This window comes from Protopterus annectens, chromosome 6.part0 (genome assembly GCF_019279795.1).
Source record: "Protopterus annectens isolate FY-2018-M chromosome 6.part0, PAN1.0, whole genome shotgun sequence".
Classification (NCBI taxonomy): domain Eukaryota; kingdom Metazoa; phylum Chordata; order Ceratodontiformes; family Protopteridae; genus Protopterus; species Protopterus annectens.
Window position 1 is genome coordinate 1,919,762,603 of NC_056737.1, and position 27,990 is coordinate 1,919,790,592.

The window sequence follows — 27,990 nt, forward strand, 5'->3', positions numbered from 1 at the left end:
AGCCTTTCTTAGAAACTCAGGTCTTTTATGATCTAGAGGGAATATTCTTTCCAATGAGCTGTGCCAGAAAGAACAATTTCCTGACCACTGTTGCAAAAATAATGAAAGAGAGGGGTTTATCCACCCATGTGTCAAAGTGTCACAACATCTTAATTTTGGTGTGGGGTGTTTTATATGCTATCAGCTTGGGTAGAAGGTTTGTATACCAAATGTAACCATAATGCATTTTTTTAACATTTAGTTTTAGACTATTTTCATAACAGCAACAAATACTAACATGTGTAAGTTCACTTTGTAGCTTCTGCATGTCAGAAACAGATTTGAATAAAGGGTTATGAATATAGACAGCTCCCTGTTGATCATCATCCATAAACCTGGTTAACCAGAGCTCCCTGTTTTTGATTTGGAGAACTGATAAATACATGCCAAATATCAGAGATCCTAGTATGGAATTCCTGAGAGACTCCACTGGTTACCTTCATGTTCTCTGAGGATGTGCAAGCCACCCTCACAATATGGTTTCTGTTCCTGAATCAATTTGCTGATTAACTACAAACAAATTTTTTATTTTATTTTTTTATTTATTTAACATCTGTTAACCAGGAAAGTCAGACTTGGAACGAAGCCAATTTTCAGTGGAGGCCTGGGGAGAAATGTTCCAGATGGGTCTTTGTAAAATGGGGCACGCAGAGGAAACCCACATGAATGCAGGGAGGACATGCAGACTCCACACAGAAGGCACCCCAGCAGAGAATCGAACCGGAGAACCTCTTGCTGTGAGGCGACAACGCTACCGCTGCACCACTGCGCCATCCTCTTGTTAAAAGAGCATTTGCTAAATGTGCTATCCAAGATAATAGCACATGTTTTCTGTGGGACCTGATAACATACCAGACTACCTGCTGAACAGCACTAGAAACCCTAGAAGGCTGTGAACAAATCAGTTTGGAGTGAATGGTATCAAATGCCTTGGTGAGGTCAAGGTATGGACACAGTGTGACGAGTGCCAATATCTTGTGTTACCCCCTCAAAAAAAAAAATCACCAGAAATCAACATATTCATTACATAGGACCTTCACTTAACAAAAGCCAAACTGCTGGGGGTCAAGTCTTTTAAGATTTTTTTAAATTGTTGTTCATCAGGTCAGTTACAACCTATTCTATGGCCTTGCAGATGAGGTTCATCAGGTTGATGAGTGTGTAATTCTTGGTTTCCACAGTGGAGCTGCTGTACTCCACACCTCAGGAATAGAGTCAGTGGATAAGCTCAGACTGTAGGGTCTTCTGGGGATTTTAGTGCTGTTCAGCAGGTAGCCGGGTATGTTATCAGGTCCCACAGAAAACAGGTGCTATTATCTTGGCTAGCACATTTAGCAAATGCTCTTTTATGATGACAGGGATTTTGAGATCCCTAACTACATGTAGGTTTTTGTATAGATGTCTCTAGGGTGAAATTTGTACTGCATTTGTTTGCTAATATACTTGATATATCTACGGGGTCATAGTAGGTAGTGATATTATGAACAAGTTCAGAGCAATATGGGGTGTTCTCTCAACTTTCTGATGTAAGTAAAGAATGATGTGTAATTATCCTTGGCTTCCAATGTTGGCCTAAGTTCATGCGAAGCCTTTGTTTTCCTGATGGCATTTTTCAATACCTTGGATGATCTTTTGATGTCGTCCTTGATTGGTGTCTCTTCAGTTTTACTGTATATTCTAGTGAGCTTTTTCCTTTTATTGTATTATTTATGCATATGGACCAGCAGGCTGGTTTGCTCTTATCCTTCCCACTTGGTTTGGTTCTGGTAGGGACTGACAGATTTATACAGTTTTTTAGGTGAGCATAAAGGTTATCTGCATAACTACTAGCCATGTCAACACTTTGTGGATTACATTTATACAAAACTGAGAGACTTCAAAGAATTAGGAAATTTATACATTTGAAGTCTTTGAACAGTGTGACATTTACATCTGCTGGTTAAGGGATTTTGAATGAGAAGGTTACCAACTTGTGGTCAAACTTGACTGGGAAAGATCATACCAGTGGGATAAGTGCATACTGACACAATATGAGTAAGAACCAGGTCAAGAACATTTTATCCCCTCTAGTGGACTCTGACTATATGATCCAAAGAATTCTTGTTTATGAGGCCAAGAACTTTTTGGGCACAGCCTACATTTTATTTACACTTTCTTGACTGGGTTAGTCCCACTAGGCCAATGGCCTCTTTTCAGAAGAGACCTGAGGTAGTATTAACACTTACTTGAGGTATAGGTATCCCAGTTTATCGATGGGTAGTTCAAGTGTTCCAGGATGATGGAGATTTTATGTATATGAAGATCATCTATATACTAAAGAAATGGATACAGTTTTTGAAGAGTCAGCAAGGGGGTGCTGTAACATGCCATGATCTAATAGCTGGTTTAATTTAAACTGAGCCAAATTTCAGTAAGTTCAGTTTGTGGGTCAATGGGAATCTGCTGGCTTGAGGTAATGTAGTTTTTAACAAATACAGATATTTCACTACAGCTTCATCAGGTCTAAAAGTGTTGGAGGTGGCAAACTCCTGGTTTAGAGGGGGTGATTTCTGCACGGTTAAACCAGATTTTAGTATTAATGTACACATGCCTGTGCTCCAAATAAATGCAGGAGGGCTTCAAGGTCAGGCAATTTACTATACAGACTCCTAAATTTGAATAGCACTGCACTGAAATTGCCCTCTCCTGAATATATATTCCTGGAAAATGTAATGCATTTTCTTATTTATAAAATATGTAACAAGTTAGTGGTTACTTGCTGCTACTGCCTTCAGCAACACACTCCTCTATTTTCAGCAGATTCTGGCTCAAAGTGTGTATACCACAGAAAGTAGTCCAATAAGCATGATTTTCTCAGACACTGCCATCAACGAAACTCAAACTAAAAAAACTAAGAAACACCTGTGCATACTGTAGAGCACTGTAATCTGGGAATCTCAAGTTCCTTTTGGTTAAGTAGAGTGTTCCAACAACCCAAACTCTGGACTCATGAGTTATTGTCATGGTGCAAGGGGATAAAGCTGTCAGTGCAAACCAGATGACCTTGGAACGAACAGCAGCTTGGGTGCTGAAACATCTAGCTGGGGGAGGGGGTGAATTATGCTTACTCACTCATCTTTGAGGACAGAAAATGCATACCTGCCAGCTGCGTGACTGGCACCTAGCAAAGGCAGGTGCCCTAGCATGCAGGAGGAAGGGTTGACAAGTCTGTGCCCACCAAACTAGGTGGTGTACAACAGATGTATGTCATACTGTGGGATGTACACAAACAGCTGCTGAGAGGAGTTAGGGAAATAAGGAAACTTCTATGTGCACTGCACAGCACGTAATGCAAAAACATGGAAGACGACTCACTATGTATAGATCTCCTACGGTTAAACAGGGATGTATCTGACCTGGGAGAGTAAAGTCAGACATTCAGACTACTGGGGAGACATGTCACTCTAATTAGGCCAGTATGTGAGGCAAATGTGCAGTACAAGGGGAAAAACAACTTCCACTGATGCTGGATTATGGTCCCTTCCATTTGGCTTTTGTCCTCAGTCTCTGACAGGGTGAAGTAATACAGGAACAAACAGGCATGAGAATTATGTGCAGGGAGAGTGTGAAGACTGCCAGACATTGAGACGAAAAACCAGTTGGGGAAAACTGACCTATGAAATCTAAATGCTTGAGCACTGTACCATATTTAGCAAAGATGCTGATCTAAGTAGGATATTAAAAGTGTTTTATAGTGTTTCTTTCTCATAAGACTAACATGTAAAAATGGAAAAAAAAGTCACTTTATAACCCTTACAAAAGAACAGGTATTTTTACAGCTATATCTGTACTACAGGGTTCATACAGAAAGCGTACAGCAAAACTACATTATAAGTTTATAGGCAAGTACTAGGCTAGTTGCCCTTGTGGACCATTGTAAGCCCAGCCAATTTCCCTTAAAGGTGAAAATCAAACCCTGAAATTTTGTCACTGAGGTAAACACTTTACCCATTTTGCCAACCCTTTGTTCTGAAATTTAAGCACACACTTGTGATAAATAGATTTATTGCACTTCTGTGAAGCCTCCTCCTGGAAATACTTTGCTCGCTCTGTTCTTTGCAGATGACGGGTTTTATTTTCTCCTTTCTCAAACACAAATAATGAAACATTTCTAAGACTGCTTTTAGCTGTTTTTACTTGGTTTCATCTAAGCTCAACTTTAATCACTCAATAAAAGCATCAACACATGTTTGGCAGCTGTTTAAATCCAAAACCATAAGACTGTTAAACTTGTTTCTATTTTTGTCTTCACCTAGATACATTAAAACAAATGTCAAAGTTGTCAGCTTCTGATGCATAAAATTTAAGAGAAATTTTGTTTTGCAGTATTTCTACTTCTTCCCCCACCCACCCATTCAAACTCCCAAAAAGTTTGTGTTAACATTCTGACACAACAGGACATGCATAAAAATGCACTACTTACCCAGGTAGAGAGACATGCAGACAAACACTATGAGCCCGAACCATGCGTTGAAGAAAGAGCAGAAGTACACAATTGCAATAACGATGTCTGCAATAGTTGGAAAGATACTGAACACAATATAGCTGTCAGAAACAAACAAAAAGAAAATTAATTAAATGAAGATAAAAAGTCCATACCATCCAGCAACATACCACTGACATTTCCTCTACAAGTGAGGAGACTCCTAGGAAAATTATCACCAAAACATTTAAGTAACAAAAATAGTGTATGTACAAACGGAAAGTATTACACAATGCACATTTAGGGATAGTTCTTTAAAACACAACAATATTACACAACAATATTACTTAAACATCATGAGCAAACAGGTGATCTGCTGTGGCGACCCCTAACTGGGAAAAAGCCGAAAGAAGCAAAAGATGATTAAGCTTGTGCTGAGTATAACCAGTTTTATATACTATTTCTCTGTGTTCCAGCATAGAAAATTCTAACAAGTGAATACATGAAATTAGTAACTATTCTTAATTCTAAAGTACAATTAGCACAGAGGATTAAGGCTTTACTCTGCTTCCTGCAGTCTATCCGAGTCATTTAGCCTCCATCTGCCTACTATGCAACTCCAGGCAAATCATAAACCACACAGTGATCTCTGGCTGAAGCTGAAAAAAAAATGTTCTATGCAGATCAGTACTCCATACACTTAAAAATAAAAATAAATGTGTGTGAGTGTATATATGTGATATATGTATATCACATGAGGAAAAAAACTTATCTGCAGACAGATCAGGTTTAAAAGCAAAAAGCTGAGTATGTTAGGGATAAGGGCTACAATCCTTGGATTTGCTCCACTGTCTGATGGTCATAAGAAGGAAAGTCTCTTGAGTTACACCAGTGGCATCCAACACTTTAAAGAAGAAAATATGCTCAAAGAGTTTATTTACTTAATTCTTTAAATATATCCTGTCCTCCAGATCATACAGGGAATAAACACTGATGACTCTGAGCATGCGCTTCCAACATCCACACCCAGACTAAGATTTCACACTGGATACTTACCAAACTGACTCTTTGGCCTTGCACCCTCATCACTCTCTTTGTAAGCTTCAGTGTTTGACAGTGTCTCTTAAACACAAGTGCCTTCCAAACAAATCATTTACACACACACACACACACACACACACACACACTTCTCAAGAAGGATTGGTAGAATTCCGCAAATCCCCACAGATTTCATCCTAGAAAGGTAGTATTATCACCACCCTAGGTATTGGGCTAAAGGACCCAACACACCTGTAATTTCTACCCCCCTTTGACGAGTGGAAAAACAGAATTATAAAATTATAAAAATAGTCCACAGGTAATTTGCAAGCAGTCTGGCTATGGAGGTAGATGTAGTTTGACATTCTATAGTGCTAATTAGACGATGGGTAAACTGTACATCAATACCCTGATTGGAGAACAAGCGTTCTCTAGCAGGGTATTAATGTACAAGTAATGCCCGCTGAAAACGAGTCTGCTTGAACTGAGGAAACGGAACGGCCACCATTATTTTACGCTCGCTAAGCAGCGTTTTTGCGGTTTAGCAAGTATAAAATGTAAAAAAAAAAAAAAACACAAAGTTGTGTGTGTGTATGTGTGAGCGTGTGCGACTGTATGCGTGTATGTCAGTAAGAGCGAGCGAGTCATTATTTTACACTCGCTAAGCAGTGCTTTTGTTGTTTAGTGAGTGTAAAATAGAGAAAAAAGAAAAGAAAATGCAGTGTGTGAGAGTGTATGCCTGTATGTAAGAGAGAGCGATTGTTTGTATGTGAATGGCTGCATGAAAGCAGAGAGACTGTGTGTGTGTGAGAGAGATGTGTGAGTGAATGCATGTATGTAAGCAGAGGAGACTGCCTGAGAGAGATCAAGAGTGAGTAAGACTGAATGTGTATGAAAGCTGCGGTGACCGTGTGTGTATATGTATGTGTGTGAAAGTAGAAGACTGTACATGTGTGTATGGGAGACAGAATGGGCTGTATGTAAAATTGTTTTGTTTCACTTCCTTATGCTTTTTTAAGCCCTATATATATATATATATATATATATATATATATATATATATAATATATATATATATATATAAAAATATTTGATGTAAAATGCTTCCTCCAACACCATTAGCACATACTGCAGCAAGTCTGAAACAGTACGCGGAGGAAAAAAATAATATAGTACTTAAATAAGCAAGTAAAACACAATTTTACAGCAAGCCCATTGTCTAAGCACAATAATGCCCTCCAGGCTGTGTGTTAATGTGTAATTATACAATGACCCCCCCCCATTGATATTCCGAAACGTGCAAGCTGATTGGTCAGTGTGCCCGTTGTAAATCCCACAATATACCAACGGAAAAAGGTCTGATCGCCCGGACTTTTTCCCATTGGTATAAAAAGTGTACAAAACCTTTTTTTTTTTTTTTTTTTTAAATAAACAAAAAAGAAAAAAATGGAGACTTTCTTTTCTCCGTTGCTTCCGTTTCAAAGCATTGATGTACTGGGTATGCGTAGGAACGTAAGTCCCATATGTATGCGCAGTACATCAACACAAGGAAGCAGTATACCACCACCAGTGGAAGAACAGTAATGCGCTGTTATACAAAGACATTATTTAAGAAAAGTAAGCATTTTTTTTCTTAAATAATGTCATTGTATAATAAGCAATAAACGATTCCGTGGTTGTGGTATACTGAAATTTACCCACGGTTGGTTTTATTTAATCACACCAACCATGGGTAAATCTTCAATATACCACACCACGTTGTAGGTTATTGCTTTATTAATGCCCTTCCAGGGGTGTAGAGGCCAGATGCCACACCCCTGGGCGGGCATTAATTACACATTAACACACATCCTGTCAGGCAATACTGCTTGCATAATACCCTTGCTCACATCATTAATAATATGGTCATGAATTCTTAAAAGTGAGTAAAAAAAACTTTACTTAGAAATAAAGTTAGTGCTGATATAAATCAAGTATGCAGAGGTAAAAACATCTGCACAAGCAGAAAAAACAAAACTATAAATGGGATAGTTAAAACGGAAAACTAAACGACGTACTGAAAAATAATACTGAAGCCTAACTACTAAGTTACTAGAATAATATACAAGCAGATGAGAAAAAGAAACATGCACAGATATTTCTACAGGAAGGTCTCCAGCAAGACTGACTGTGCACACTTGTCTCAGTTCAAAATATTTGGCTTATTATTTCTTTCCCATATGACTCAGCGACAATCATATATTTTGTATCACATACAGTAAAGGCAGCAGAAAAACTAACAGGATTGTGCATATTGCTGGAACTTCCTGCAAATGGCCCTTTTTCAGTGGTGGCTGATGACTTCAAATTAAAGAAGGGCTACAGGCAGGGTTGCCAGATTTCCAGCACCCCAGGTAGAAGGTCTCTCACAGTAAGTGAAGACCAAAAAAAAAAAAAAGGGTCTTCGGCAACTACTTTTTAGTGTATCTAAGTGCAAATTATATAAATAACTTCCATTATGCCTATTTACTGAAGGAAAGTTACTACAATGCAATGATATACTAGGTGCCCTTTTGTGGCAAAGTTAAAATCATTTCTGTATCTCTGGACTATAAGCCTGGAGGAAGGGAAAGGTACTATAGCATCTTATATTATGTTCTTCTGTGAATTACTGCATTAGCTCAATTTTTAATATACAGACATATATTTAATAAACACTTTAGAATCTAAATATCCTACAGCCCTAGGTCTTTCAAGAAAATATGTCATGTAATTTATTCAGGCACTATCAGTCACAGCAGATTTTCAGCAGCACATACTTCTCTGGTACCAATTCACAGATGTTGCTTTTGTTGCACATTTTTCTCATGTGAAGCAGATAACCAAACTTTTGTTGCTAACAAACTCCAAAATGAATGCCAGAAATGGCTAAACATACTTCATCCAAAGAATCTGTCCCTCCTCCCTACTCTTTTCAGCATTCTTTTACATATCTTAAAAACTTATAAATGCAAGCTTATGTTTTATTCCCCATCAGGCCTACCAGCCCTTTTCCCCCTCTTCCTCAAGCTTTCTCTCTGTGTTACAGTCTTACAGAGCAAAGTGTACATCTAATTCAATCATACAGCTTTGAAGGCTTCTCTCTCAACTCATTCAGCTGCCCTGAAAATTCATTTTCAGGATGTAAAATTCCCACCCTCCCCCTCAAAAAAAGAAAAAAAAATTACCATAACTTGATGAATAACAAAGGCATAAGTAAAGTAGTCTGCTACAAAACAGATTTCTTAAAAGTATTCAGTTTTTCATTATTACTGCAAACTTTCTCACCCATTACAGCATTCTTCCCTGAATTAGTTTTATATCCAATCTGTAAACTCCACACTGGTACTCGCACAAAGTTTCAAATTAGTTTCAGACTCAGAGGTAATAAACTGATCGACATCTACAAAAAAAAAAAAAGGTCTTTAATGCGGATTATGCGGAACAGAGTTCCACATTAAAGAACTGAGCTCACTCAGTAGCACTGCACTAAACACGGAGCGTCTCGTGTTTAATGCATTGCAGTTCCGCATTCAAAACAAGTAGCTCCGTGTTTAGCGATTTTTGATTGGCCGATACGGCATATGGGCCAATCAAAATCGTAAACACGGAGCTTCTCATGTTTAATGCGGAACACAAGAAGCTCCGTGTTTAGCAATTTTTGATTGGCCCGTATGCCAGGTATACGGGACAATCAAAAAAAAAAAAAAAAAAAGCGGAGGCTGGCCGGGATTTAAACCGGCAGGGCGGGACTCGGGATCAGGCTGCTGATCTCGGGACAGTCCCGCCCAAACAGGGACGTCTGGCAACCCTGGCTACAGGAGACAGCTGAATGGGTGTGGTCAATGGGAGGGGGTGTGGCCAACCAGAAACGGGAGGAGCTATGCTCAAAACCACAAAAAATAACTTTAATTAAATACGCTGCCCTGGGTGCCAAACGGTCATTATGAGAGTCCAATTAAGACAAAATGAAGTGTAGAAGAAAAAAAAATATTTCAATGCATTGACTGCATGACAGCTTACTTAATATCTAGATGGAAACAAAAAGGTTGTGAGGCATGAAAAAAATTATGTTTTAAATACATTACTGGAACGCCAGTCAAAATCAAGTATAAGAAAAACAAGCAGCACTCAACTCAAACCACTTCTCCTTGCACTGCAGTTCTAATTATAATTTACATTCAGCTTTATTAAAGTACCAAGTAACATGCTGAAAGTAGCAATCTCTGTGATACCCCCAAAAAGACCTGCTGCCTGACAACTATCTACTTGTTTGATGGGAAAAACATGATCAAAGTAAAAAATGAAAAGCAAACAAGAAACAATCTCAAGATACATTGCTTAAAGGATTACTGCACACATTATGGACCACACAGGATAGACTGACATTCTATTTAGTGCTCAACTTGAGAACAGACAGAAAGCAGCCCAGTAAATGCATTATTATTATGATGATCCATCTTCACCACAAATTGTCAAACGCTGTCTATAAAAGAATTAAGGTTGTGCCAGAGAGCAGCACATTTTAGAATCTCTACAATAAAGCATAAACAATTGAACAAGACTTGAATATTATTTCCGAAAATTTTTGTATGTACATCAATTCTGTCATTTAATAAAATCTCCCCTTCCAGCTAAGTCGAGACCCAGGCCCAGTTTAATCCCTTTGTGTTATGTAATTACAGGTAAAGCCTGTAAAGATGACTGCAAGTCTCAAACAAAATGAGCTTCTTAAAATAATGTAATCCGGTGCTTTATTAAAAATACTGTCATATGCATTTCAATACCCAAGGCTTATACGTTATCTAGTTATGCAAGTATTCTCTGCATGACAATAACAGAAAGGCTTTCAATGTTGGCAATTCTTACAGTATCCTCATTAAAGCATACTTGCATCTTACAATCTCAGACAAGCTTACCTGATGGTCGTTAAAGCATTGCTACTTAAACACAGAGCAACAGGCACTTTCTGAACAACAATAAGCATAAATCAACAGTATATAAATATGACAGAAACCAGAACATTCTGCAAAATCAAGGACAGATGAAAAGTCACTTTAGTACTTGTGTCTACCTTGGATGGGGGGATACTCTGCACATTTACACTGCATAACTGCTCCTTGCCTGGACATATCCAGAGTCACTACTTGGGGGAGTGGAGTGCAACAAAAGCATGTCACAATTTGAAATGTCTCTGGCTGACTGTGATGGCCCTGACACATTTGTCATACCTCTCAACCTCAGAGCAAGAAATATGGACAAAGCCATACAGTAAAGTGGGACAAAGGACCAAAAATAAGGACAATTTTTAAATATAGCTCTTATAAAGTAAGAAAGATAATAGAATAGTAGGTCTTGCAATTGTATGAATTTTCTGAATTGCATGAAATCTGAAACTGAAATGTCTCATCATTTTCTAACTTCAGTCTTTAATGATTTGCCACTAATTTACCATTAAAAACACAATTTTATGAAAAATTGACCAAAAATGTGATGCAAAAATATAAAATAGTCGCACAATACAGCTGGGAACCTGTCAAAGAAGGGACACTTTTTTAATATTATTACTGCTAACTTGAGCAGCTGACAAAATAAAAGAATCTACATGCATTTCTGAAATAAAAGTAATCTATACCTGATTATTACAGTTATTTATTAATTGTAAATCCTCCACATTTTCTTTCAAAACTGCCATTTTCCGGAGGGATTATTAGGGGAAGAGCAACATTTTGAGCCAAAATCGGGGACAGTTGAGAGGTTTGGATATGCCTAATTCTATAAAGCAATTTATTTGCACGTCCCTCTCAACCTGTTAATGGAGGAAGCCTGGACAAAGTGAAATATATTGGGGGAACATATAAACAGTACTAAAACTTGCTCTTGTATAAACTGAGACAGTTGATAGAATAACAGGTCTTGCTTTAGCATGCATTTTTCTGAAGGTTATGAAGTCTATAACTCAGTGTCTGTCATTATTGTGACTGAATTCCTAAATGATTTGCCAGAAAACCACAAATTTTATGAGGAACAAACCAAAAATAAGAAGCAAACATCAATTCATTCTGCAAAAATCTGGACAGTTGGGAGGTATAGTTCAGCCAGGGCTGTCTGAGTTTGCTGCCTTTTCCCCCCTCACAAAGTCATGGTCGAATGGAGCCTCCCCCCTGCAGCCATTCCAATGAACCATTACCTGGCTAATTTCACCCCATTTACCATAAACACTAATGTGCATACTGCTTTACTTCTGCAATGATTTGGACTTAATTTAAAAGTTTTATTTTACAGCAGAGACAATAATAGATATCTGCTAAACAAAGCAATGCAGTCTCACAATGAAAACAGACTTAGCATTAAAACTTCTCTGCCCTTGAAACTCACATTCATTGAAACCCACATTCAAAGAAAATGCATTTTGCCAGTGGCAGATAAAGATTAACTGTGGGCTGTTTTAATTCACAGGCCCCTTGCACACGAAACATACACATGCTCTTTGATACACCTTCTTGATTGTATTAAATTATATTCCTTGTACAATGAGGACAGTTTTAGAGGGCATTTTAAATTTGTTTTGAACATTTTTCCAGTAAACAATGAAACAAAATGCATGCACCAATAATGACAGAACTGTCCAATTCAGAACATTATCGTCATAAAAGTTTACTCAAACGTCTACAGTCCACAAGTATCAGTAAATATGCACAATCTCTGATTTATATAAGATGCTTGTAACGCTTAAAAGTCATCTAAATAATCCCACATTAAAGAGATATGTAACTAATGAAGAGGTTGCTGCTAGTAAACAACTTTATATTTCATTGTTTAATCTACAAATAAAGTGCCTGTTGCCCTTGAGGAATAAATTGCCTATTTTACACTAAAAAATGATAAGCTAGTAATATTGCAATAGGGAATGGATGGCAAACTGATAACAGGTTCATAATTACTAGGTATCTTCGCCAAAAAGGACTGCAGCATCCACCCCCTTTGCAATACAGTACAGTATCAGTAATGCATCTACTTACTGTGGGAGTAGAACCCACAGCCTTCTGCATCAAAAGCAAGTACACTACCTGTTGTGCTATCAACAAAGCAAGTAGACTCAGCATAAGCAGCACTAACTTTTTGCTCCCCTGCAGCTCTCAGCTCCTTGTAAAATCCTCTCAACACTCGGCTGCATCTCTGAGCTTTGCAGCACAAGAAATCTGAAAAAAGCCAAAATTTATTGGGGGGGGGGTCAAAAGCCCAAAAACCAGGGACACATTTTAAACATTGCTTGTATAATGTTGGAAAGTTGCTAGAATAAAATGCTGTATTACCACCATACATTTCACTGCCAAGTCTTGAACCCAGGATCCTGTGCAAAACAGTCAGAGCAACATACCACTATGCCAAATCAGCTGTTTGGAAGACTGAATCTTAAATGGCTACCATTTAGTGAATTCAGTTATCACCATAACTGTCAACCTCTTACACAAAACACCTGAACAAAGCCAATAATGGGGGAATACAGCCCCCAAACATAGTCAGTGAATTCCACTCTTACCATAGCTCTCAACCTTAGCACAAAAAACCTGGACTAAGTCAATAATGGGGGGAATACAGTCCCAAAATAGGGACACATTTCAAATATCCATCTTATAAACTTAAAAAATTGCTAGAATAAAAGGTTTTGTGTTACCATGTACTTTCTGAAGAATATGAAGTCTGAAATTCAAATGCTTGCCATTTTTATTTATTTAACATTTGTTAACCAGGAAAGTCCGACCTGGAACAAAGGCCAATTTTCAGCAGAGGCCCAGGGAGAAACACTCCAGACACATGTCTTTGTAGGATGGGAGGACACCAGAGCACCCAGAGAAAAAGTACAGTTTTGTACCTACCATAAATGTAGATGTTCGAAGATCCACATTGCTGCAGTCCTTACACTTATATCCTCAGTCTTTTCTTGCCCCAGATGTCAGAAGACCCTAAAGAAAGGTCAAAACCAAAAGACAGCAAAAAACAACCAACCACCCTTGCACCAACCATATGTACAATATATACAATATCCACAATATTTACACCCCAACCCACACAACCACCTCCAACTACAGAGGGGAAGGAGGGACTGCAGCAATGTGGATCTTGAACATCTACATTTATGGTAGGTACAAAACTGTACTATGTTCTTCATCTCACATTGCTGCAGTCCTTACACTTGGGTAGAATCCCAAAGCAGAGGTAAGGGAGGATGGCAAAACTATAAAGCAGTAGGAGCTGCCAAAATGCCCTGTAAAATAGCAGTGGCAAAACCAGCCCTAGATTTAGAGTAAAGTGGAAGGTGATAATGCTTAGAGAAAGTATGCACTGAACTCCAAGTAGCTGCCTCCAAAATATCTTTAGTTGCCACCCCCCTTAAAAAAGCTGTAGAAGTGGCAGTAGCCCTAGTGGAATGAGGCCTAATCCCAGCTGGAATCTCCTTACCATGATGGAAATAACAGAAAGCAATACAAAACCCAATCCACTTAGAAATAGTTTGTTTTGACACAGGCTTGCCCTGAGAACCCAAAGCAAATGAAACAAATAACTGCTGAGACTGCCTGAACCCTTTAGTTCTGCTCAAATAATAAACTGCCTGTGTACATCCAAAGTGTGCAAAATCTTTTCCCCTTTATTTTGGGGGTTTGCATAAAAAGTAGGCAAATGAATAGTTTGGTTTAAAGCCACACTATAAACCACTTTAGGCATAAAGGAAGGATTAAAGATACCCTATCCTTATGGAAAATTAAGAAAGGCTCAACCGCCACAAGGGCCTGTAATTCAGAAACCCTTCTTGCAGAGGTAATGGCCAACAAAAAAGCAGTCTTCCATGATAAATATTTCAACTCGGCAGTAGCTGCAGGCTCAAAAGGTTGTAGAGTGAGTTTCTCCAACACAAAATTGAGATCCCAAGCAGGAGTAGGAGCTCTCTTATATTCTTTCTGAGAAATTGCTTAAACAAAGGATGAGAAAACAATGGTGGGTCACAGTCATAGTGAGCAGAAATTGCTGCAGCATGAACCTTAATAGAAGAGAAGGACAAACCTTTGTCCAGTAACTCAGTAAGATATTGAAGAGCCACACTTAAATTAGGCTCAGAAACATCAAATTCCTTTGCTGTACTCCAAAATAAAAATCTCTTCCATTTATCCTTGTACTAGGCCTTCTGGCCTCCAAAATAACATTCAAAACTTGCTGTGGAAGCTGAGACCCTCCAGGGTTCAAAACAGAATATGCCAGGCTGTTAGGTGAAGAGAGTGAAGTTTGACATTGAGTAAATGACTGTTCTCCTGAGACAGCAGGTGTGGAATCGAAGGTAAAGGCCATGGAGGCTCAGACTTCTCAGTAATGGGTACCAGTGCTGTCGAGGCCAATCTGGAGCTATTAAAATCATCTTTGGCTTGTCCTGTCTGACCTTCAGGAGTACCTTTGGGAGGAGAGGCAGAGGTGGAAAGGCATACACATGAAGCTTGCTCCAATTGAATGAAAGAGCATCCACTTTCCAAGCTGTGGGATGAAACCTTTTGTGCAAAACTTTGGCAGCTGGTAGTTTAGTGGAGAAGCGAACAGATCTATGTCTGGAGTTTCCCATAACACTGTCAATTTCTGAAATACATGAGGATCCAATTTCCACTCGTGGGGATCCATAATTTGTCTGCTCAACACATCTGCTAAGGAGTGCTGTGCTACCGGCAGAAAGCTTGCCTGAAGATTTAGCTGTAAACTGAGAGCAGTCTCCCACAAAATCATTGCTTGCCTGCATAGAGGATAAGAATGTGTTCCCCTTGCTTGTTGATGTACCACATGACAGTTGTGTTGTCTGTTAGAACCAACACCTGCCCTGGAAGAAGTAAATCCTTGAAAGCTATTAATGCAAATTGGACTGCTAACATCTCCTTCAAGTTGATATGTAGATGCTGAAGTCTGGCAGGCCATGTGTCTTGTACCCACTTTCCATTTAGATGAGCTCCCCAAGCTTTGTCTGAGGCATCTGTCGAAGAATCTGACGGTCACAGAGAGTCCCTTGTTTAGGTGACATTCCTGAACCCACCACAAAAATTCATTTTGAATGCAAGGTATTATCTGAATGACAGTGTCCATATCTTGGCAGTGCTGTGTCCATACATTTTTGAGATACCATTGCAGCTTCCTCATATGCAGTTTGGCATTGGGAAGCACCAGAATACAAGATGCCATAAACCCCAAGGCTTGAAGGACTGTCCTTGCAGTCAGCCTGGACTGATGAGACAAGTGATGGAAGTAAAGAGAAAGATTCTTTTGTTTGTCCGGGGTCAAAAAGGCCATCTGGGATGCTGTATTCAGTCTCACACCCAGAAAGCACATGTCCTGAGAGGGTACTAGACTGGACTTTATTTCGTTCACAGAATACCCCAGGCATCTTAGCACTGCTATCACATATTGTAAATGATGGAAGAAGTTCGTCCTTTCCTTGGGCCAGAATCAGGCAATCGTCCAAATAAGGATAAATCTGTATTCCTCTTAGCCTGAAGAAAGCTATCACTGGAGCCAGAACCTTCATGAACACTCAGTAGATAAGCCAAAGGGCAATGCAGAGAACTGATAATGAGAAGTCCCAGCGATACTTCCTGCAACTTAGCCTGATAGGAACATGAAGGTAAGCCTCCTTGAGATCCAGAGTCACCATCCAGTGATCTTTGCCCAGCAGAGGTAAAAGCTGTCAACATTTTGAACTTGGGAATGTCCAGATAAGTGTTGAGGATAGATAAATCCAAAATTGGTCTCTTCTTTGGTACTAGGAACAGGCGAGAATAAAATCCTAGGCCCACTTCTGGCAGAGGGACCGGTTGTATGGCCCCTATTTGAAGCAACAGAGAAATTTGTTTGTGAGCCCCTAGTCTTTGCTGAGGAGGAACGTCCGGCATGCCTTTGAAAGGAGGCAAGGTATGGAAATAAAACCTGTAACCTTGGTGTATGATATCCAATACCCATTTGTCTTGGGTAATCAAACTCCAATTTTCCTTGAAGAGTGCCAACCGTCCTCCCAAAGGTGCTGCCAGGCAAGAAGGATCTGGCAGCTGAAAAGGTAGGTCATTGGGCCTGTTGGACTGGCCCCTGCCCTCACCGAAGATTGTGCAGGTGAACTCCCTGTTCTAGGTCTGAAGGAGCTCTGAGCTCTGCCTAGATCTACCCCTAGACTGTGAATCATAAGAAGAGCAGGCCAATTCCTACTAAACTGAGGCTGAACTTGCAAAAATCTTTAACAGCCTGCATAGACTTAGCCTTGTCTTCCATTTTCTTCAAGACTGACTCCACAGGAGAACCAAACAATATATCAGACTGTAAAAGAGCATCCAAAATCCTTGTCTTAACATGGTCAGATAAATTCTGATCCCTCAGCCAGGCGTGCAAGAACTGACCCAGTGGCAGCCACCCTAGACGAGGCCTGTACAGCATCAAAACCACATTGTAAAGAATGCTTACCCACCTGTTCAGAGACATGTACCAAATCTTGTAACTCTTTACACTCAATGCCTTCCGCCAGAGCATCTACCTTAGACTTCAATTGTGTAAGAAGATAATTTTGATATTTCAACATGTGAAACTGGCAATTCAAAGCCCTCATAGCTAAGGTGGAAGAAGTATAGACTTTCTTTCCCCATCTATCCAAAGCTCTGGCCTCTTTATCTGGAGGAACCGGATTTTTTACAACAGAGGCCTTGACACCCTTAGGTCCCTGACTAACAGTTTCTGGGTCCGCCCTAGGACTCTTATAAAGGTATTTATGAGCCTCAGGCACCCTGTAATACCTATCCGGTTTAACAGGAGCAGGAGGCAAAGAATCAGGATTAAGTGAAGCCTCTGCAAAAACATCTTCCACAACATCCAGAACAGGTGGTATAGCCAAAGGCCTATGCTGGGGTAAAAGCAAAAACTCCCTAAGCCTTTTCCTGGAGTCAGAGAAGTCCTGACCTTCCCACTTAAAATGTTCCTCATGGAATGAAGTGTCTCTGAAAAAGAAAAATCCTCTGGAGGAGAAGCAGAAGAATCATCTGCATCAGAATCAGAATAAGGAGAATACTCCTGCAAGTCTTCAGCGAAGACTCTGAAACATCGAAGCCTGCTCAAAACTCCCCAACTCTGGTTCCACCCTAGGCCTCTTATCAGGAGGGAACCTCTAATCAAAGTAATTAAATCTTCTGCCATTTTAAGCATGTGCTTCTTGGGCACAGATCCTGTAGAACTAGGAGTGACACCAACAGAAGCTAAACCTGGCCTGCCTCTGGGAGAAGCCTTGGAAACAGAAGGAGAGGGCCTAACCACCCTAGGAAGGGAGGGAGTACAGTAACTTGAGAAGCCCCTTCAGCCTGACCTGCCTCCTGAGAGGCCACATCCTGCAATATCAAAGTCTCCCCTGGGACTCCAAAGAGTGGAACCAGTTCCACTACTCTTCTTGCCTGGGCTTAGCTGCTTTGTCTTAACATCCGACGGCATATTGTAATAAGACCAACCTGGCACAATCTAACCTGCTCAGGCCCCAAACAAGGAATACACAAAGTATGATAGTCCTACCTGCTTCCCACAAGAAATACAGTTATTCACTTTTTCTGACATCCGTAAACCACTGAGGCAAGAAAAACTAAAATATTCCAACTTTGACTCGGTCTGAAACGCTGCTTCTGCATCGGACCATGCGGCAAAAAAGACTGAGGATATGACGTCGGTCATGCGCATTTGTACCCTGACGTCCTGATGTCAGTCTTCAGCGCCTTGACCGATGTCAGCCTTATAACTTTGATATTGGACTACCCAAGTGTAAGGACTGCAGCAATGTGAGATGAAGAACATCCCACACAAACACAGGGAGGACATGCAGACTCTACACAGAAGGCACCCCAGCCAAGAATCAAACCAGAGAACCTGTAGCAGTCAGGCAATAATGCTACCACTGCATTACTGACTGTGTAAAGACACAAAAATACAGAAACCACAGATTTTATGAGAAACAGAACAGAACAAATCTGAGGCAAAAATCTGCACATTTTTTTATAAATGGCGGTGGGTAGTGAATTCAGGGTCTTGCCACCTGGGCCCAAGGTACAGAGATCAAGCCTGTGGTATTCTCTACCCACCACCATATAACAACTGGGACATTTTACAGACAGACACACAGACAGACCTAATTCCTTCAGTGCAGTTCCATACCGTAAAGTCCGTAAAACAGGCAGCCCATTTAAGTCCGTAAAACAGGCAGCCCATTTCCTTGGTAAACTCTAAAGTCCGTTGTAGTCTTTCCTTAGCCCAACAAGAGCAAGTCCGTACCATCCCAAAGTCCGCGACGAGAGCAGAGCAATGTTCCCATGAAAGCAGAACAAGCTAGGTGCTACCCAGCCTGTGGACGTTGCAGTTCAGATCCCTTTCCAGTCTATGCAGTTGCAACTGCATAGAATTCTGGGATAGTGCGGCTGAATGCTCTCTTCCTAATCCAGACTGCTGGTGAGACAGTGTGGATTCTATGCACATGCTCTAGACTGGTTCACCAGCAGTCCAGATATCAGGAAATGCCGCGAGTGTGCATGTGCGATGCTCTGTGACTCGCGTACATTTTTCTTTTATTAGTTTTTATTTTATTTTCTTTTATTAGTTTTTATTTTATTTTTTGTTTTATAGCTGGGAAGGCTGCAGTCCAATAGCATGAGCCGCCCCTGCCCTTTTTACAGTTTTAATTCAAAGTTTCCTGGCTGTCTCAGTTTACAGCCTTTCTGAATTCTAAATTTACAGACAGTAATTATTTTCTGCAGTCAGAAACATTTCTTACATTTCAGCAGAACAAAGTTACAGGCTTTAATCATATTTTTCTCTTTATTACATAAAAGAGCAAATACAATTCTGCAGCCATGTGAAGACATCTTATTAATGCAATTTCACAGTGCAGATTTTGTAGCAGATTTTATAAAGCTTAAATACAGCTTACATGTTTGTTACAGTCTGAATTAAGAAAAGAATGAAAAAAAATATAAGCATCACATTTTATGTCAGTTTCTCACCAACAGAATCATAAGCCCACTGCTATGTGAATGATACCTACAGTCAGAATACTAAGACTGGAAACAAAGTCCTAGATGCTGTGAAATTACATGCTAAAATCAACACATTGAATTATCCCAATTAAAAGCAGTTTTTGGGTTCCACGGTGACACAAAGCCTTCTGCATTACAACATTTACAAGAAACTGATGTAAATTTTGCAGAATGGTTAAAATAAAACTGCATTCTATTCAATAAAGCACCTATAACAATAAACCAAAAATGGCTGTTACATGTTTATGCAACAAGAAATGTATTTCCTTCGGAAAAAACACAATTCTTCGAATGTCCCGAATGCCCCCAACTGATGCATTCTTAGTTTATACATATGTAGAAACTCAATGAGTTTAAGAGTGATTCTAGAATTATCTTCTCAAAACAAGATACTTTTTTAGATGTGTTCAACAGCATCAGTCTAAGGGATATAAGTTACAAAGAATATAAGAAAGGCATGTACTAAGAATGGACAACTGCCAGCTGAGGCACATTAAGATATCCAATGTGCAGTTTCTAATAAACATAGATGTAAAGGATTAAGGTTTTACATTCATCATTCATTATTCACAATTTAAGGGGACTTGCAGATAGAGTATTAGAGGATAAAATACTGAAAATAAAAGTTGTGCTCACCTTAACAATAGATTTGTGTTGTCTTCCTCCTTCTGGTTCAACCTATGGGTTACCAGATTGACTCAAATCCAACACCTCCATATCTCAAAGACTTCAGCTGGTCAAGCTCCACCTCATCTACCTATAATGCCTTTCTCAATGTAGATGACCCCAAATCGTGTTTGGCCCACCTGGTCTCAACTGTTAAAACACCATCCCATAAAAAATGACATCAAGGTACCCCAAAAAAGATAAAGCAACTTTCCCCCACTTGGTCATCATATGAGAAAGGACTTGCCAAACAGACAGGCAAGGGCATGAGTGGGGAAAAGGTTGACCCAGATTGAGAACGACAACAGAAATCTATTGTTATGATGAGAACATGGCTTTCATATCCGATGTTGTCTTTTCCATCTGGACTCAACCCATGAGACAGAGTTCCCAGGAACATAATACCCTGGGAGGTACTCTGGGAGGATACTGTGAATGTCTTGTAAAATAAAATAAATAAGTACTCTGCAATATGGCGGAACCAATCTCGACTGAATGTCCAGCTTGTAGTGGAACACAAAGGTATGGGGGGGGTCCATGCAAACAGCAGCAGCACACAAATCATCCAATGAAACTCTAGAAAAAGGCAGTGCAAGTTGCTATAGCTCTGGCAGAAAAAGCAATGCAATCTGATAGCTGCTTGGACAGCATAACCTTAGAAACTGTCTGACCCAATTGAGACTTAGAAAAGCATGCAAAATTCTTTAGATTTCCAGAAAGATTTCATCCTGTCTATATAAAATCTTAGTTGTCTAAGCACATCAAGGACATGTAACAAATATTCACCTTTGTTGGAGAAATCAGAAAAAAACAGGGGAAGGTGCATGGCTTGATTCAAAATATTCTCTGTAGCCACTGTTGGGAGAAAGGTGGAATCTGTATGAATAGACACCGTATCCTTACAGAAAACCAAAAAATGTGTGACATAAGAGACATTCTGCAACTCAGATACACATCTGGCAGGTTGAGACACCAAAAACAATGTTTTCCAAGACAAAAGCTTCAAATCAGTGGTAGAACAGGGTTTAAATGGATGACCAGCAAGCACCTGCAACATGAAAGGCAAATCCCATGGTGGAACAGGGTCCCGAAGAGGTCATAGCAGGAAATACAGTTGTAAGGAAGGCCTTAGAAATCTTCAGAGCAACCAGAGGAACATTATTCCTGCTAAAATGGATGTTAGAAATGGCTGTCAATTGTACTTTAATCACAGAATAACTGGAAACAGCATTAAACAAACCCGCAAGAAAATCCAGAACTGCTTCCAAAGGGAATGAAAAGGGATCAAAATCCTGATGCTCAGCCCAAATAGCAAAATTCTTCCACTTGCTAGCATACACCTTTGGTGTAGACATCTTCAAGGAGGAGGACAAGGTATGCACCAGACAGCTAGAAAGCTTGGGATTTCTGGCCATCAAAAACTGGAGAAACCATGTGGTTAACTTTAGCCTGGAGACTCGATGAATCCAGACCGGCATGATGGGAAATGAGATCCAGAATGGGATCCAGCATCTGAAGGGAGTGCTTCAGAAGAGGCTAAAGAAAGGGGAACCAAACCTGACGAGGCTAAAAGGGGATGATGAAGATAATGGTCACTCTACAATGGGCTGCTTCTGAAGAAACTTTGTGATTATAGAGGTAGGAGGATAAGAGTACAAGAGACCTGGAAGGCCAAGCATACAGAAAAGCATCCCTGGGTGACTGTTGAGGGACTAAAATGAAATAGCTGTTGCATTAGGTATTGGATGGGGATGCAAACAGGTCACAACATGGAGTGCCCTGGTGCTAAAAAATCCAAGCAGCAACTCTCAGATTCAGGGAACATTTGTGAGGAAGGAGAATGTTCCTGCCCAGACTGTCTCCCAAAATGTTTGACCTCCATGGGATAACTGCTGCAATCAGAAACTGCTGAGATGAAATTACCTACTGCCACAACCTTCCCCCACCATTTGGTAAAGATACCAAGTGAATGACGTACTGTCATACCTCTCAACCTGGAAACATCAAAAATCTGGACAAGGCCTATGAAAAATAGGCAGAAATCTGTACACTGATTAACATCTAATTTGCATACACAATTACGTAACCCCACACACTCCAATGGAATTGTGGGATACCAACTCTCAAACGCAAACTGAAGAACAGACAACCAAAATATAGCACCAGAGTTCCCCCGCAGCCATTCCAATGTTCCATTACCTGGCTATTTCACCCCATTTACCATAAACACTAATGTGTGCATACTGCTTTACTTCTACAATGATTATATGGATTTTATTTTTACATTTTATAGCACAATGCAAACACTAATAGACATCTGGTTGCTAAACAAAGCAATACTGTCTCAATGAAAATAGACTTGGCATTAAAACTTCTCTGCCCTTGAAACTCACATTCATTGAAACAGAATTATAACCCACACCACATCCAAAGTCAAATACCATAACGTACATCAAGTACAGGGAGTGGTACTTTAACTTGCTATGCCAACTTATGTTCTCCTTTCAAACACCTGAACTTCTCAACAGACTACTCCTTTCACAACACAGTACAAATCTGTATATTTCTGAGACAGAACCCATGCTCACCATGCCTGCAACATTTTCATCTGAATGCAGTAACCTGTATTAAGGCCTATTTGCCAACATAGAACATCTACTCAAAAACTTTAGTTTAACATACATGGCACTCTGCCCAAAAACTGATTCTCTTTAAAAAGCCCAGAGAATGTTGATATCCTTATGGAAAGTGCCAAATTGTAACTTATTCCCAAAAAAAAAAATCTCTAATAAAACATCCTTCTTTTACATGCTCTCCCATTTGGTCCAACAAAGACCAAATTAATTTGCCTGTACATTTTGAGGTTAATATCCATATCTAACCCAAGAATAACTCTTACCAGATCATTGTCAAATGTTTTAAAGGTCAGGCAGAGCTTGTTTCTAAAAAACCTATAGTTTAAACTATGAGATTTTAAATACTGTAGCTTGGTAGAGCAATCCTCCATTTCCTGTCGAGACTGTGTCGCCCAAACACCAAAATAGACAGACACACATTTTAAATTATTTTTAAAATCAGAAAAGTTTTGTACATCTTACTGAATGTAGTCTTAAGTCAAAAAACCTGCTTTCACTAATCCCACTTTTGTGAAAGTGATCTCCCTTTGACAAGGAGACCGAGTACAGATAAAATACACATTCATATTAAACATCTGGCAGCTAGCAATTCACTGTACATACTCAAACATACACAGACTCGCATACATGCATATGTGCGCACACACACACGTGCGCACACACACACACACACACACACACACACACCCACACCCACACCTTATCTCTCTAATTACATCCAGCGAGTGTCAGTCTTCTTCTAAATAAAATCCCAGCTCGCAAACATCTTCTAAATAAATAATCAAGCCAGGGTCTTCAAACTCCTTTCCTCGAGCGTCTTCTCTGCTAAATAAATATATCCAGCCAGCGAAATCCTTTCCGGCTCTTCTCTGCTAAATAAATAGATCCATCATCCAGCCAGGGAAATCATTTCCGGCTCTGGTGATTGCCGCTCGCAAAAGCATTTGAACCAGAGCTAGAAATATGTGGTACGTGATAAGTGCAAGCTGAAGTCCGACAGGCTGGTGGAGCTGATGTCATCACGCACGTAATGACATCAGCTCACTAAGCACGAAAATTTAAAAAATAATAAAATCGTGAATAAATCGGAAATGAAGGGGTGCCAATACGGATTCATGGCACCCCATTATCTGGACCCCAAAACTCGGTAAAAAGAGTAATTCGGGACAGTTGAGAGGTCTGCGTACCGTCTGGAGTTGAGAGGTCTGCGTACCGTCTGGACAGAGGTCATACCCTTAAGGAGAACATCTTGAAAAGCCTGCAACACCAGGATGACTGACATCACCAAGACACTGATGGAAAGATTGGCTATGGAAGACTACCAGGTCCCTTGAATTGTCCTCCCTTCGAAATGCACCCCACCTATGATGAGAGGCATCCATTGTGACCATGTGTGTGTGTGTGGGGGGGGGGGGTAAGTATCCCATTAGATAAAAAGGGAGACTCCAGCCAACACAAAAAACAGAATTTGAAATTTGTTCATCAGAATTATGGGAAACTCTGGGTGAGCAAATTGGTGTTAACTAAGGAAATTATTTTTTGAACTATGATACATTATAGGAATTGCCTAGACATAGCAGGGTCTTGCTGGGTCTAATTGTGATGGCTAACAAAAAAACAATTTCTAGAAAATGGAAATCAAAGTCTAAACCAACTTTACTAAAAGTAGTCAATACAGTAACAGAGAAAACAACTGGAATTGGAATATTCAGAAAAGGATATGAGCAAATTACACAGAAAAATGGGAATTGTGGAAACAATACATGCACAGAAAGAACAAGGATTAAAAGAAGGCAGGATTTGAATGAGCTATGTAATGGCTGAATGACAATGACTGGGTAGATTACAAGTGATGTACAATGTTTGCAACTGGGTGTGTGTTGGTACGGTTTTGTGATGTAAAATGCTTGCAACTAGGACTGTGTCAATGTTTATTTTCATTTACATAAATGTATGACTGCCTATTTTGTAAGTGATGGTTTAATAAAGATGCTTCTTGTTTAAAAAACGGCAGGAATTGAATAATTTATGTAATGTTGCTTAGGTTATATGGTATATAGCAATACATGCTCAGTATAATGTTTGTAAACGTGAGCTTAATAAAGTTTGATTATTTTTAGATAAATGTAAATTTGCTTATGTCACAAGTGATAATTCAATAAATTCTCCTTTACTTATATCTTATCAGACCCATCATTGAAAACTATGCCCCCTTTGGCAAGTACTTATTTAAAAGTACTCAACTTGAGATCCCTTAAAGATTCATAAATAAAAAGATCAGTGGTCTCAAAAATCTCAGTTATCAGGACACACTGGCACTTCCTCTGTATTCAACTTCTTATAAACTCTTCCATAGGGATTTGTGTCCAGCTTTTCAAGCCATGAAAAATCTGGACCTCACTGACCCATTACTCCTTCTCAGAACAAATGATTCTCTCAGTAACTGGTTAAAAGAACTAAACCTCCATCAACAGATACACAGGACACATTGGCACGATACGTTTATATCCCAACATATCCCTCACCTCTAGAACAAACTTACACCATGCGTCATGCAGAGTAACACCACTGCCACCTTCAAGGTAATCCTAGATAATTGAAAAGGCAGCCACATATTCTTCCCAGTGTTGCCCTCCTTGAGGCTGGAAGTAAGTTCTGAATATAGGTTATTGGTTAGGCATGTAATAGTCTGCAGACTGAATTGCCTAATTCTTACTTACAAACCTTTTTTATGTATTTAGTTATTTAACCACCGTAAAGCAATCTGTTTTTCCTGAAGAATCTTGCTTTCACACCTTTAGACAGAAAAAGATAATGGTGTGCTTTATAAATGTTAATATGGTCTCTATGTAACCTTTTGTAACTTGAAGCAAATTGTTACAATGTCCTCAGTCAAAGTAGCAGAGTTCAGTCGCATTCTCACATTTGTTTATCTTCTGCAAATGCTTAGTTTGAAAAATTCTGATCTTTTTGAAGGATGACCAAATGCTGCATCCTCTGTCTTCCTTCTGGCCACAGTTACAGACACGAAGAGTGGTCTCCGAGTACACAAGGAAAAATATTTCAAATGGACTATTTTTACACATCTGCTTTAGGCATAAATCAAAAGACTGGTATTCACAATCTCTCAAGGCCACAAAATCCAAGATTACTGATGGAAGGGAAGTACTATGGTGGTACATCTGAAATCTGACAGTTCAATCTTGTATGTTGCTTGAAGCCAGGCACCATCACAATTAGAAGCACAACAGAAGAAACAAACAGCAAATATAACAATTATGCATTGGAAATTAAAGACTGTCAAATGAAAAATTATATTTAATAAAATACTAAACCAAGTAATACTATAACCCAGGTAAAATAGAGAGCTTTCAAAGGACCTTGTAATACCTGACAGAGTGGGGAATTCCAGTCGCTAGGAGTCTGATAAAGAGTGAGCCAAAGAAGTCTCAACAGCACTCTGCACACTTCCAACAATCCCACAGAAGAGGAATGCAGGAGTCTACATAGAAAGTACGGTACCCATCCCATGCTGAGCGAGACAGACTAACAGAGAGTTTTAAATGGTGACACTGGATCAAACTGGCAGGGTATAATATGAAGGTAACTTGAGTACCTGATTAATCAAGCTATAGAGCTCTGAACCAACTATAATCACTCAAACTCAGTCAGAAGCACTCAAGATGAGAAGATACCAAAGGCATGTACTACTACCAAAAAGATATTTCAGAGGACGTAGGTGTGTCAAAAATGGTATGTTTTATAGTGAGAACAAGAAAATGTGTTAACAGCTCACGATTGGTCCCAGTCATTCTTTCACCAGTAATTACACCAATATTTTAACCTTTTTCATGAATGCCATCTTATCACCATTACAAATAAAGAATGGATTTAAAGGTTGGACGATCTGAATCCCTTAATGTGGCATAAATGGCCATGCAAATCCTAGACATTCTAAGCTGCAGACGAGCTATAACTCCATATCTTTAACTACGGAGCTTGCAGCAGACAAATTATCCAGAGGGAAGGAGAAGCAAACTGCATATAATCATCATAACAATGCTGATGAAGAACCGTCTTCCTGATGAGCTTACCTATCAAAGCACATACATGCAGAACACACAAAGGGCCAAGACAGAACTCTGATGTGGAAAAACAGACAGAAGAATAATCGCACATTACCCACTCAGTACATCCTAAAAAGGAGGAGGCAAACGATTCAGGACAGTATCCATGGCTTCACAGCAATTTTGCTAATGGTCCAGAAGAATATCCTGATCAATCACGTCAAAGGATGAATAAAGATCATGAAGAACCAGAACATAACACTGTTCATCCAACAACAGCAGCCGAAGTATCAGGTACTAATACTAAACCAAGTAAAAAGGCACCAAAACAAAACACTGCCAATTCCTCAACCAATGGAAGATCACTGAAGACCTGAGTAAAGGCAATCTCAGTGCCATATCTAATGAGGAAACTAGACTGGAATGGAACATGAAGATGGCACTCTAAGAATAAAATTAAGATGCAAGTGCATTACTTACCCACAAAAGGAATCCTGCAGATGGGGCAGTAGCTATCCAAATCATCAGAATCTAAGATGTCTAGGTTATGCTTCTTTAAGATGGAGTAAGCAAATTCTCCTTTAAACAAAGCAGAAATACCCTAATACTTAGTGAAGCAAAGATGCTTTGGTAAACCACTGGACCAAACAAAGCAAGATAGGCAAGAGTCAGTCTTTTTACTCAAGGGCCTAGTAGGCAGGTAAATGCCATGGTTCTCTTTATCTTGCCATATCAAACCATTTCTCTTCATTCGGAACCCTTTGCTCCACAACTTCCATTCACCAACACCTGAAATGTTTTACTAACATCTCCCAGCCATAAACATAGCTTTGTAATACTGCTCAACTTCCACCTCTATACTTCTAATTAATCAATGAGCCTGCTTTACACCCCACCTCTTAACTACAACATTAACATTTTCTACCCTACCTAGTTCCTTACGTCATCTCCATCTCTTTGAATTCCTAAGCACTGATCACATGATT

General features: G+C 39.5%; 1 protein-coding gene across 1 annotated transcript in view; it reads right to left on the reverse strand.

The window, feature by feature from the left end:
• Positions 1-27,990, reverse strand: part of ABCB6 (ATP binding cassette subfamily B member 6 (Langereis blood group)) — a 1,916,984-nt gene that overhangs the window by 1,435,586 nt on the left and 453,408 nt on the right. The window contains exon 7 of the mRNA XM_044075230.1: positions 4,502-4,623. Within this exon, the coding sequence (XP_043931165.1) occupies positions 4,502-4,623 (122 nt within the window). The remainder of the gene's footprint in view (positions 1-4,501; positions 4,624-27,990) is intronic.